This window comes from Quercus lobata, chromosome 2, assembly GCF_001633185.2.
Source record: "Quercus lobata isolate SW786 chromosome 2, ValleyOak3.0 Primary Assembly, whole genome shotgun sequence".
Lineage (NCBI taxonomy): Eukaryota > Viridiplantae > Streptophyta > Magnoliopsida > Fagales > Fagaceae > Quercus > Quercus lobata.
The window spans coordinates 54,780,959-54,795,498 of record NC_044905.1 but is presented as its reverse complement, the minus strand read 5'-3'; the positions used below and the strand labels follow the sequence as shown (position 1 = coordinate 54,795,498).

The 14,540-nt window shown below is 42.3% G+C and overlaps 1 protein-coding gene across 1 annotated transcript; it reads left to right on the top strand.

Annotated features, from left to right (window-relative positions):
* The first annotated feature begins 4,324 nt into the window (after window positions 1-4,324).
* On the top strand, window positions 4,325-5,287 carry LOC115966515. Its single transcript, XM_031085736.1, has one exon. It carries the CDS (start codon window positions 4,325-4,327, stop codon window positions 5,285-5,287), a length of 963 nt encoding a protein of 320 aa, XP_030941596.1.
* The last annotated feature ends 9,253 nt before the right edge of the window (window positions 5,288-14,540 follow it).

Sequence of the window (14,540 nt, the reverse complement as noted above, 5' to 3'; positions counted from 1 at the left end):
TGTCATCTCTTATTTGTAAGCATTTCATTTAATTATATGAGATTAAATTCTATAAGGATGGGGTGTAAAACCCATGTTTTACACCATCCAATAAGTGATTGCCACATTAGCATTTTACTTAAAATTCAATACATCCTACCACACCTTATAATATCTCGATAGATTTCCAATTTGGTTGGATTTATATATGAGTATTAGAATTGATTGAGTGTGATTGTGTTTATTCTTAAATATGTGATAAGATGATGTGATATGTTGGGATTGGAGGGGTAAAACATGGGTTTTACACCACGTCCTTATAGAATTTAATCTCTAATTATATAAGTTAATCCAACTAAAATAAAATGAAATGAAGATTTGAAATAATATTTTAAACTACCATAAATAAATATTCAATATAAACTAAAATTAATAAAATTTTCTTTTTAAAATCTTATTTTCAATAGTTTTCCTGTGCATCGCACGGGTTAGCAACTAGTACTATATATAAAAGCAGAAGCCTTTAAGGAAATGCTACCACATTCGGAAAAAATGCCACTTAAAAACTGACACGTATACAACTTATTCTTTAAAATACCGTAAGGTGCATTGGACAGACTCATTTTCATCAAACGTTTGGAGAGACACATTATAAAAAGACCAAACCGCTTATCCACACCAAAAAAAAAAAAAAAAAAAAAAAAAAAAAAAAAAAACACCAAAACAAAGACCCAAAAACCCAAACCGTATTTTCCGATCAAAATTCAAACTCACTCTTACTTGCGATTCTTCGCTGCAACTCCATATACACATAGATTGGAATAGCGTGTTCCAACCCATCAAATAGATGAAAAAAGAGAATCCAAAAAAAAAAAAAAAAAAAAAACCTCTATTCGTTCCCTGCAACAGTGAAAACTGAAAATCTTTGTTCATCCTCTTCAACAACAAGCGATTTAGAAGCTATACCGTCCCTTCTCTTCAACAACAGACAATTCAAAAGGTAGGCATTTTCCCCCTTTTTTTGTTTTCTATTCAATTACCATTTCTAGGGTTTTCAAAAAAAAAAAATGGTTTTAGTAGAAGGTAGGCATGTTTTTTTTTTCCCATTCAATTAGCGTTTCAAACAAATAGATAGATAAGAAAGATTTTGTTAAATACTGTTTTGCCGCACTACTTAATCAAGGTTTAAGGTTTGCCTACATTTTTCCCTAATTTCCCTTCTTTCTTTTTTTCTTTTTTTCTTTTTTTTACAATTTCTTGAGTTCTGTTTTGTTCAATTGTTGTATTGATAAAATTTAGTTTTTATTTGGCTGATTTTTGTTTTGGTTTGTACTTTTTTTGGTTTCCCCCTAAAATTTGAATTAATTTATGCTTTGTACAGATCTATGTTTTGTTAAATTGTTCTCAAAAGAAAGAAAAAAAAATATAATAAAAAAACATTGAACTGTTAATTACCTTCCAAATGGAAACAACCCTTGATTTTAATAGTCATATTTGTAGCATGGATGGTTTAAAATCTGAATGTTTGGAGAATACAATCGCCTTTGTTGTTTTCCTTTTTGATATTTAATTTCATTATTATTTCTCTATTGATACATGTCTCTATTGATATATATTTTCATCCTTTTCTTGGCTTTAATTTTTTTAACCTAAAAGCCTATTTAAAATTTAGCCAACAATAAATTACATTGTTTGGTAATGCTACAATTAAAAGACCCATCTAAAAATCTTCCACCTTCACAATTAAATAAGTTATATTCTTTTACAATCTTAACCCCGTTTGATGATCAAAACAAAAAAATAACCGGTTAAAACCCCTTAAAAACTTGCCACGTTTACATTAAAATTCCAAAAGTTCCTATCAAAAAAAAAAAAAAAAATTTCCAAAAGTTATAGTGTTTCGCTAGAACACATAAAAAGTAAAAATTGAAACCTAAAACTTAAAGCATCCTTATTTTTCTCTCTCTCTCCCAAAACAAAAAGGAAAAAAAAAAATCTCTCCCTCTCTCTTAGAGAACAATGGCAAGCAGCATTGTTGAAGAAGAGGAAGTTACGGCAGAAGTAGAAGCAGTGCAAGCAGTGTACGGAGATGATTGCGTGGTCTCTCTCTCTACTATTTTCTATATCTGTTTGGCTGCCCAGAAAACGATGGAAAGTAAAACCAAAACCTAGAAAAGATAAAAGAAAAACCTTCAAAACCGAATCAAAAGACCACACCTTTTGCTTTACTCAATAAGTTGTGCTAATTTCTTCCCTTTGCAATCACACCGCTTAAAAAAAACACCTACGTTCAAATTCCTTTCAATATCTTTCACTCTACTTTGTGATTAAGGAAAACAAAAACTTCGATTGATGTATATCCATATTTTTCAAACTTTTACAATTACAGTTGGGTTTGGTTCCAGAAATTAGGGTTAAGGAATTTGAAATTCTGATATGTGAATATTTTTTTAGATATTTTCAGTAATGGATTTGTTTAAATTCGACCCTTTTGGATTTAAAAAATTCAATTTCTTTCTCTGCAGAGATGAAGTGGAATCTTTCTTCAATCTAGAGTCTCTAATTTCGTCAAAGCAAAGGTACCAATTTCTTTTCCTAATATTCTCCTAATTTTTCCTCTCTATTTGTTGAAATCAGGGAAAACCTCATCAAAATGAAATCTTTCTAATCCTTTAAACTTAATCATTTCACTTTAATTTTCAAGTTTTGTTTTCTCTCTTACATGTTCCCTTATTTGTAAGGGGGATTGAAATTGTGGGGTTTTGAAATCTAAAAATATTTTGTTATTTTTTTTATACATCGTAGATTTTAGACTATATTTTTTTTAAAAGATAATTTTAAGTCATGATTTTTTTATTTTTGATGTTGGGTTTTTTTTGGGTTTTGCATGTTTTAAATTGTTAAATCTGAAAGTATAATGTTCTTTGAACAAAATTGATTACTTTGTATGTTACGGTAAAGAATAATTTTCTTAGAGATTTACTTATCAAAAAAAAAATCTCAGAGATTCCTAGGTGTTGGTATTGGTGTGTACTGTACGGCACCTAACATCCAAGTCCATTTGGGCCTTGGGCCATGGATTAATAATATGGGCCAGGGGTCCAACCTCCGCACCGCTAAGGATCCCGTCCCAAGCCCACAATAACTACAAGTCTAAGCTGGGTGTTGTCTGAATACTTGAAAAGCAAACTACGGGTGCCCCACTCACATACTGCCCGGAAAATCATCCCCGAATGATATACACATGCTCGATCATATCACCATTTGAATGCTCGGCAAAACCCTAGGAAACTCCACTGCCGAACACACTTGCTGTAGTGGGAACCATTTCCAAAGCCACTCATACCTAAACATCCACTTAAATTTATCAACATTGAACCTCTCTTTGCACTAGTTAAAAAGATAATGATGATCCCCCCATTAACAATGGACTATAAATAGGAGAAACTAATGAATGGAAATGGGATGCAATTTTGGAAGGAGAAAAGAGAGAGAAAGAGAGGACCTGGGAGGAAGAAAACGTAGAGAAAGAGAGAAAAGTGATCTCATTGAGTCTCTAAGCTTAGAACAACCCAAAATAGGATACCCAGACCCACCATACAAATAAGTTGTGAGCCCAAGTAGTGGTTTGGCCCAGCAACCCGTCTTTAGTGCGCACAATTGGCACCCACCGTAGGGCTCTCCTACGACGCTATGGTTTTAGAGGGACTCGAGCTCGAGAAAAATGTCTGAAAGGCATTCAGGGGGTCACACGGAAAGTGGATCCATAGGGTCTTCTCGGGGGTCTAGTTGGCGAGAGCGCAGACAGAAGGAACGAGAAGATAGGGAGCACGACCAACGAGAAGAAATGTCCGGCACGGGAGAAGGATCGTACCAAACCCAACGAATAGTCTCTGGTGCTACGGGAAATAGGCAGAGGGAGGAACGAGATGAAGAGCTTGAACGGCTGCACAGACTAGTCAGGGGTTTGGAGCTAGAGGTAAGGGGTAGGCGTCGAAGAAGAGATAGAGATGACCAACAACGGGAGGTCAGCATCGGGGGAAATAGATATGGGGAGGGATCTAATCAGTCCGGATCTTGGCTACAGCGAAGTCGTTCACATTCCTGAGAATCCCATCAGTATCAAGACCGTTCACATTCGCGGGGATCTCGACGATATAGGAACCGGTCTCCCTCCCGGAAGTCGGGGCAACGCCGAGACCACTCACATTCTTGGGAAAATCAAGTTAGGAACTCAGTCTCCCCAGAGGAAAGGTGGCCTCGAAATGCTACCATGGATGCTATGAGTCGCGCTTTGCGAAAAGCAGCTCGGTCCCCCTTTTCGAACAAAATCGAGCGGGCCGAAATGCCAAACAGGTTTACCCGCCCACCGTTCAATTGCTACGATGGGAAAATTGATCCAATAGAGCACGTCAATCATTATATTCAGATGATGTCTTTGCATACTCATAATGATGTGCTGATGTGCAAGCTATTTCCTTTGAGTCTGGGACTAACTGCTTTAAGGTGGTTTGACGGGTTACGGAAAGGATCCATATGTATTTTTTCCGAGCTAATTCAGGAGTTCAGCATTCTGTTTGATACCTGCAGTCGAGTGCCTCCACCGGTAGATGCGCTTCTGTCAATGAAAATAAGGGCAGGAGAGACCCTCCGTAGTTATGCCAGCCAGTATTGGGAACTATACAATGAGATAGGTGGGGATAACAAAAAGGTCGCAGTAAGCACTTTTAGGATGGGGTTGCCCGAGGATTCCGGGCTACGAGAGTCGTTGACCAAGAAGCCTCCCGAAGGCATGCGGCAGCTTATGAGATGCATTGAGGAATATAAGCGATTAGAGGATGACTGGCTGCAGAGTGAAGGTAAAGCACCAATGATGAATCATCCCCTGAAAACTGTTTTTCCGTTCAGATCTTGGGGGGGTCTGACGATTCAAGAGCCGACCACACAGATGGGAGAAGTGAATGTGACGTTTAAGGAACCGGTACACAGGATTCTTGACCGGATCAAACACGAGCCATATTTTCGATGGCCGAACAAGATAGAAGGGGACCCATCTAGGAGGAATCAGAATCTGTACTGCACTTATCACCGGGACAAAGGTCACACTGCCGAACAGTGCCGAGTGTTGAAGGATCACCTCGGGCAATTAGTCAAGGCCGGGCATTTAAAATATTTCGTGTTGGACTCAGGGGACAGAATCGTAGGGCAAGATACTTGGCAAAGGGGAAACCCTCTCTTACCCCCTGTAAGGCTGATTGAAGTTATCCATGTTGCCTCGGAAAAGCTCAGTGCAGGAAGAAGGAAATGAGTGCTGACGATAGTACCAGTAAAGGGTAACCCGAACCTACAGTCGCCGGGTAAGAAGATGAAGTTTGCGCGGGAGCCTATCTCATTCGACGATGACGATTTGGACGGGATGATCCAACCACATAATGACGCATTAGTGGTCATGGTCCAGATAAATGGCTTCTTAGTAAAAAGGGTAATGGTAGACCAAGGAAGCGGGGCTGACGTAATGTACCCGGATTTGTTCAGAGGACTCGGACTGAGGAAAAAGGACCTGATGAAGCACACTTCACCCTTGGTTGGGTTTGACGGTAAAGTAGTGATTCCTGAAGGGCAAATTTCACTTCCCGTGATTATGGGAGGGAAGGAGGTGGCAGTGACATTTACAATAGTAAGTTCATTTTCCCCGTATACGGCCATCCTGGGGAGACTATGGATCCATTCAATGGGGGCTATCCCGTCTACCCTACATATAAAGATCAAGTTCCCAACCAAGCAGGGTGTCACCGTGATAGGAGGAGACCAGCAAGCGGCCAGACAATGTCTTATTGCCGTAGTTAATTGGAAGCGGGGGAATCAAGTCAATCAAGGAGAAACAACCGGACCACTAGTAAGAGACAAAGGGACTGGGCGGTCTGAACAGGAGCAGGTTGAGCGGGAAGATGCATCCCGAAAGGTCCCTTTATAGCAATCACAAGGGCCCCAAGAAGGAATGGGGGCTGGCTGCGCCGAGGAGCTAGTAAAGGTAAAGATATTACCGGACACTAATAAATATTTTCAGGTTGGAGCGAGCATGAATAATGAGGAAAGGTCCAAGTGTTGCTGTTTCTGACTCAAAACATAGATGTCTTCGCTTGGAACCCCTATGAAGTCCTCAGGGTTGATCCCGGGTTTATCGTCCACAAGCTTAATGTAGACCCCTCGTATCCCCCGAAGAAGCAGAAGCTGAGAAGATCAGCCAAAGACCATGTTGAGGCGATAAGGTGGGAGGTAGAGAAGTTGAAGGAGGCCGGAGCAATAAAGGAGACTTTTTTCCCGAAGTGGCTGGCAAACACCGTGGTCGTCAGGAAGAAGAATGGCAAATGGAGGGTCTGTATGGATTTCACAGACTTGAACCGAGCATGCCCAAAGAACCCGTTTCCCATGCCAAAAATTGATCAATTGGTGGACGCCACTTACGGGCACCCGAGGATGAGTTTCCTGGATGCTTTTCAAGGATACCATCAGATTGCCCTGGCCGCCAAAGACCAGGAGAAAACAACATTCATATCCCCCGACGCTAATTATCATTACACTGTGATGCCCTTTGGGCTAAAGAATGCCGGGGCGACATACCAACAGATGATGACGAGGATGTTTCGGGATAAAATTAGGCATTCAATTGAAGTGTATATTGACGACATGGTGGTGAAGAGTAAGCAAGAGGCACGGCATGTGGAGGATCTTCAGGGGGTGTTTGAGGTATTACGGAAACATAGATTGCGACTTAACGCGGAAAAATGTGCCTTTGGAGTGGGGGCTGGCAAATTTTTGGGGTACTTGATCACCAGCCGCGGGATAGAGTTTAATCCCGACCAGATAGAGGCCGTGAAGCATCTCAGGTTGCCGAGCAATCCGAAAGAAGTACAAGCGTTGACTAAGATGTTAGCTGCTCTTAATCGGTTCATCTCAAAATTCTCAGATTGCTGCTGTCTATTTTATCAGCTTTTAAAGAAGTGGAAGGGATTTCGGTGGGATGATGAATGTGAAAAGGCTTTCCAGGATCTCAAGGAATACTTAACGCGGGCGCCGATGTTGACTGCACTAGAGCCTGGAGAGGAGCTGTTTATGTACCTCTCGGTATCCGACCATGCTGTAAGTGTCGTGCTTTTAAGAGACCGGGGAGTACAACAACCCGTGTATTATATTAGCAAGACCTTAGTCGACGCAGAGACCATATATTTGCCTTTAGAGAAATTGGTGTTGGCCCTAGTACATGCCACCAGGAAGTTGCCTCAGTACTTTCAGGCTCATACCATGTATGTGTTGACCGAATACCCCCTACAGTCATTATTGAAAAGATCAAATTTCACGGGACGAATAGCTAAGTAGGGGACACAGCTCGGGGCATTCGACGTAAGGTATAAGCCGAGAAGTTTAGTAAAAAGGCAGGTATTAGCTGATTTTGTGGAGGAATTCTCTCCTAAAGGGGAAATGGTTTGTCAGTCGGAACATCGCCTGTGGAAGGTGCATGTGGACGGTGCTTCCAACGCCAAAGGGGCCGGAGCCGGAATCGTCATAATTACCCTGGAGGGTATTCTCTTGGAGGATTCGTTCATATTGGGGTTTAACGCCTCCAACAACAAGGTAGAGTATGAAGCTTTGCTTGTTGGATTGAGGGCAGTCTTAAGGTTAAAAGCCCGGGATGTGGAAATTTATTTAGATTCACGGCTCGTAGTCAACCAGGTGCAGGGAAGTTTTGAGGCTCGAGATCCTCGGATGAAAGCGTACTTAGAATTGGTAAAGCAGACCATAAGTAACTTTTGTACGGTGAAGGTGATCCAAGTGGCCCGAGCACAAAACAGACATGCCGACTCTCTTGCCACACTGGCATCGTCAATTGCCAAGGAGATTCCCCGACTAATCAGAGTGGAACTTGTCCCCGAGCCTAGCATTAAGGTGGCAGGAGATGAGGGGGCTGCAAGGGTCGAAGTCACAACAATCACAACACTTGGACTGAGCTGGATGAATGCCATCATTGACTTCTTAGCCGACGATCGAATCCCGGACGATGAGAATGAGGCCAACAAGATTCGCAGGGTAGCCGCCCGATATTGGTTGTCCAAAGATCGGAAGCTCTATCGCAGGTCATTCGGGGGACCGTATCTTTTGCGCTTACACCCAGAGAAAGTAAGCCAACTCTTGGCCGAGCTACATAAAGGAGTATGCAGCAGCCATGTAGGAGGACGATCATTGGCGCACTGGGCAATGACTCAGGGATTCTGATGGCCCCAAATGCAAAAGGACGCCGCGGAATACATTCGAAAGTGTGAGCAATGTTAGAAGCATGCCCCTCTGATTCACCAGCCTGCCGACCATTTGAACCCAATTAGTAGTCCTTGGCCCTTCGCACAATGGGGGCTGGATATACTCGAACCATTTCCCCAAGCAACGGGCAACTGAAGATTCGTTTTGGTAGCTATGGATTACTTCACCAAATGGGCAGAGGCGAAGGCTCTAGCTAATATCCGGGACGTAGATGTGAAGAAATTCGTATGGAAGAATATAATCACCAGGTTTGGGGTTCCAGAATCCTTTATATCGAATAATGGACTGCAATTCGACAACCGAGCATTCCGTAAATTTTGCAGTAACCTCGGTATTAGGAACAGATATTCCTCTCCAGCGTATCCCCAAGGTAATGGCCAGGCTGAGGCTGTGAACAAGGTAATCATGAATGGCTTGGAAAGAAGACTGGAAGGTGCAAAGGGTAACTAGGCCGAGGAATTACCCAATGTTTTATGGGCATACTGGACAACTCCTCGAAAGTCTACGGAGGAGACCCCATTCTCTCTCACATACAGGGCAGAGGCCGAGATACCAGCCGAGGTTAATTTGTGTAGCGTGCGAGTTTCAGAATTCAACATGTCCCAGAATGATGGTCAGCTGATGGAGCGTCTCGATTTACTTGAAGAATACCGGGACACAGCGACTATACGACTAGCTGAGTATCAGCAAAAGCTTGCCCGGCGTTATAACCAAGATGTAAGGGTGAGGGAATTCAACGCCGAAGACCTGGTACTGAGGAAAGCAGTATGAAGCATGCAAGATACAAACCCCGGGAAGCTAGCCCAAACTTAGGAAGAACCATATAGAATTACAGCCATTGCAGGTGTAGGAGCGTATTATCTGGAAGACATGAATGACATACTATTGCCCCGGCCTTGGAATGCTTATAATCTTAAGAAGTTCTATCAATGACCATCCATGCATGGAAAAATGTACTTTGTACTAACTAATATGATAACAATGTAACTAGTTCGTGCAAGCCCAACCAATTCTATTTTTTTTAGTACGTTCGGTTGATAAACACGGAGGAAGCTGAAGAGATTCAAGCAGTTAGTAAATTTCTAAGGACAGAAGCCTGCTTCTCGGTTCGATCCCTATCACCGATCAAGTGGAAACCTTATTCAAAAATTTCTAAAGACAGAAGCCTGCTTCTTAGTTAGATCCTTATCACCGAGCAGATGGAAAACTTATTCAAAAATTTCTAAGGACAGAAGCTTGCTTCTCGGTTCGATTCCTATCACCGAGCAAGTGGAAACCTTATTCAAAAATTTCTAAGGACAGAAGCCTATTTCTCGGTTCGATCCCTATCACCGAGCAGGTGGAAACCTTATTCAAAAATTTCTAAGGACAGAAGCTTGCTTTTCGGTTTGATCCCAATCACCGAGTAGGTGGAAACCTTATTCAAAAATTTCTAAAGACAACAGCCTGCTTCTCAGTTCGATCCCTATCACCGAGCAAGTGGGAACCTTATTCAAAACGTTCTAAGGACAGAAGTATTACAAAAGAAAATACTATATTCCAGGGCAGAAACATGCCCTGTTCATTAATGAAACATGCATGCACGGAAACTCTGAAGTATTTACAAAAAGGTTAAAATATAGATGCATAGTCATAAAAACGATTAAGGTAACTGGCCAGCAAATAAACCTTAGTCAAAATCAAGCATGAAAAATCATTTACTTCATCACCAAAACCTGGTGACATTAAGTTTAAACCCAGAAATTAACTGTTTAGTCACCACAGCCTGGCGACATGGGCAAACCAACTCAAAATAAAAGTTACTAAATAGAAGCAAATAAAAGATAAAGTAAAACAGGTTCAACAATCAGGAAGTAAGATCCATGGGCTGCATCTCAAAGGCCGTCTCGGTAGAATGGTGCTTGGATACAGAAGGCTGGAGATGAACATTTTCACCAGAAGGGCCGTCAGTAGGGGGGTTGCTAGTGGCCTCTGTCCCGATCATTTCCACATGAGCGTCAATCTGCTCCACCAGCTCCCTCAAACTATCTGTCTCCTCCTCATCATTTGGTCCTGCAAGGTTTTGTGTGGCTGGGGCAGGGCCTGGAAAGGGGATCCGACCAGGGTCCCTAAGAGGGGAGTCCTCGAGCACCCCTAAGGCCTATAGGGCAGCCATCCAACCCTCCTGAAAAGACAGCTGCCGAGCTTGCATTACTACTGGCTCCACGCCCTTCTCTGCATCGGCAAAACCCTCATCATACCATTTACTCTCACAAGCTTCCAGGGCCGCCCATAGATCAGCAACTTCCTCGGACAAGGTAGCATTTAAACTTGCTACTTTGGCCAGCTTCACTTCTATTTCATTTTGCTGCATCACCAGCTCCGCCTACCTTTTCTCAGCCAACACCCAGGATTTCTCTGCGATAGTGGCCCTCTTCTCGACAGCCTCAACAGTTTTCATTTTCTCCTTAGCCGTTTTTACAGCCTCTTCCCTGCTGACCTTCTCCCGGTCAACCTCCTCAGTAAGGTCCTTCACCTTCTCGTTCAAGATATGGGCTAGCTGAGCGACCTGTTAGAGACAACATTACTCACGCACGGTAACTTGAAGAAGCAACGTATACGGCAATAATAAGCATATGTCTAAAAAGCAAATGTACAAAGGAAGAGAAGTTACCACGACAGTGTGCCATTGGAGTCTTCTCCCCATGGACTCATCGGTCCCATGCGCTCACATCCTCAGGTAAAAGGAGACCGTGCACCAAGCTTTGGGCAACACGACCCCCTTCTCCTTTCTCCCATGCCCGAACACTGGCACTAACTGGGAGGGGTGTGCCATCTAACTCAAATATGGGTTGCCATAACTGCACTGGTCTAGAGGATGAGGCCACGTTTGTCCCAACCTGGGTCAGGGGCTCCCGAATAGTGACACCCCTAGACGGTTGGTGGGGAGTTTGAACCTGAGCGTCTCCCGGGCTAGTGGAAGTTAGGTCAGTGACCCGTTGTCTCTTACGAGTCCGCCCGGAAGGAGGAGGAGGTGGAGGATGAGTGGAAGGAGCCGGGACACGCCCTTGGGGTGGCTGCTGCTGAACGACCTGACTTGCCCCAAGAATAAAACGGCTAACGGTCAAAAACTTACGGGTCACCATGTCTTCAGGAACAGAATGCGTCCTGGAAGAGTCACTGGATTCTGCGACTTCTTGTTCGGCTATTGGAACAGGAGCCTCAGGTTCTGCAGGTACAACTTCACGCTGAACGGCCTTGTGAGCACGTTCCTGGAGATATCTACAGGCTGCTTCGGCTAATTCGTCCCTTATAGCCGCGAGTTCGTCTGAACAGGTGTATCGCGAGCCGAGGTCTCGGGCTTCGCTTAAGGTAATATTGGGAGGAAGAAAGTTCGTATGCCGAACGTCTATGTAGGAGAGGAAAGGATTGTCAACAATAAGTGCTTGGCTGAAGGGTTGCCAAGTGGAGTACACCGGATCTACGCCGAGGATGAGGTGAGATGCACGGAGGTACCCGTCCCGGTGCACAAAAATTTCGGACCTGAGCACAAAGTTCAGGTCCCAAACGTGAACCGTTCTGATGTCCTGGGTAAACACCGAACCATCTGCAGCAAAAGATGGCGAGTCAGAGTTAAGGTAAATAAAATAGTTACAAACGAAAGGGATATAATAAATTAAAGATTAGAACGAACCAACTTCGCGCCGAGATAAGGGGGGAGGGATACCACCAGCAAACCAATTGCTGCGCACCCAGATGAATTCCCCGGCAGAGTTCCTATTAGAGTCCGGCAAACATAAAATTAGCTGTACCCTCGTGTCTCTAGTCTTTAAATAGTAATTGGATTTCTTCTTTCCACATAGGTTGTACATGTGGTTTATGTCATGATGGTTTAATTGCAAACCAAACGTTTGGTTTAACCTACTCACACAACTCACTACCCGGTAAAAGTTGGGGGGAAGTTGGTCGAGACTTAATCCATAGTATCTAAGGGTATTAAGTAAAAGTGGGTCTATAGGAAACCTAACCCCACCCTCTAGTATAGACATCAACGGGAAAAAGGTCGTGCCTTCCCCTCTGTGGAGAGCGATCTTGCTTTAATGGCAATACGCCATCTCCACATCATCAGCAGGGATGCTAAAGTTTTGCCTAAAAGTGACAAAGGGCGATCCGGCATTCAAAAGATAAGCAAAACCCATCCTAAAGCCTAAGAATCAGAAAGAACTCTAGGAAAGGAAATAAAAGCAAAGGAAAAGGGAAGAAGACTTACTTTTGGCTTTAAGGGAGAGGAGGATTCTAGGTTTGTGGACAGGTACGCAGGTGAATGCTCAGCAGAGAGAAATTTTAGAGGAACAAAGAATGAAAAGTGAGAAGATGGATTATGATGAACTATTTATAGGAACCAAGGGAAATAAGCATCGGTTAATGAGCAATAATTGGTATTAATTAGTAATGATGAAGTAAAAAGGAGTGGCCTTAGAAATACCCAAAGCAACCAACACGCGCGACTCGGTTTGTGAACCGACAAGTAATAATGACGGCAGAACCAGAAGGTCAGAAGCAACACGCCTTTTGAGAAATGCATTAATGGACCACTGTAACCGCTCAAAATGCACCTGTTGGATTTCTCGGGCAAACTGCTGCCTCTTTGGCTCCTTGATTCGTCCCCGAGAGCCGTGAACAAATCAAGGAGGGGCTATTGTACGGCACCCAACATCCAAGTCCATTTGGGCCCTGGGCCAGGGGTCCAACCTCCACACCGCTAAGGATCTCGTCCCAAGCCCACAATAACTACGAGTCTAAGCTGGGTGTTGTCCGAATACTTGAAAAGCAAACTGTGGGTGCCCTGCTCACATACTGCTCGAAAAATCATCCCCGGACAATATACACATGCTCGGTCATATCGCCATTTGAGCGCTCAGCGGAACCCTAGGAAACTCCGCTACCGAACACACTTGCTGCAATGGGAACCATTTCCAAAGCCACTCATCCCTAAACATCCACTTAAATTTATCAACATTGGACCTCTCTTTGCACTAGTTAAAAAGATAATGATGATCCCCCCATTAACAATGGACTATAAATAGGAGAAACTAATGAATGGAAAGGGGATGCAATTTTGGGAGGAGAAAAGAGAGAGAAAGAGAGGGTCTGAGAGGAAGAAAACGTGGAGAAAGAGAGAAAAGTGATCTCATTGAGTCTCTAAACTTAGAACAACCCAAAGTAGGATACCCAGACCCACCATACAAATAAGTTGTGAACCCAAGTAGCGGTTTGGCCCAGCAAACCCGTCTTTGGTGCGCACATGTACAATATTTGGTTTTTTGGGTTTTTCATGTTGTATGTCGTTCTTGAAAATTCATTGAGAATCTTTTTAGTACTAAAAAACAAAAGTGAAACAATAGTAAAAGGAATTGTAACCAATTTTGAAGGTTTTAAATTGTTCTGTTTAAATTACATTTGTTAGTTTACTTTGCTAATATGTGAATTGTGGCGATAAGTAGAGAATTGCAACCAGTTATGATATTTAAATACCATGAAATTTCAGCAAGTTGAGATGATTAGTAGAGAATCTGTCATGCAGTCACTTGAGAAAATTCAATAATTCAAGGCTTTATACAGTACTTAACTCAACTGAGATGATTTCTTTTCAATTTGAGAAATACTGCCTAATTCATAGTGTAATGTAACAAGTTTCTTCATTCAGTTTTCTTAATCCTCTTATACTTTTAAGATCTATTTTGGAAGAGAATTATGGGTGGAAAAAGCTTATATAAACAAAGGGGTTCACACATTGAAGAAGCCACAATATTGGTTTATGTTTTTAGTAAAGTATGGTATTTGGTCTTGCTACATTTTGAAAGTACTACAATTTGATAGTGGGCATGATATTCTGTTTTTGTTTCAGACTTTTAGTTGTGTTATATTGATCTTGGAGTTTCCAATGGGGAGGAGATGAAACCACCGAAGAGAATATATAGTGCACAATTATAAAGTATTGTGTTCTCTGTTAGTGCTTCTTAGAGGTATTATTTATCTATTTCATTATGTTATTTACCTCATTCGATCCCTTTTCTGTTGTACTGTATGAAAAAAAAAATATTTCAAGGTTATTACTTGAACACCAAATGAAAAAAATTACAGCTGTATGTTTGTTTTGTAATTTTGTTTAGCAAATCAATGTATTGAAGTTTTGTGATAGTTAATCTGCAAGATTAGCAATCTCACAATCCAATTACGTAATTCTCAACTTAAATTACAAAAGGTAT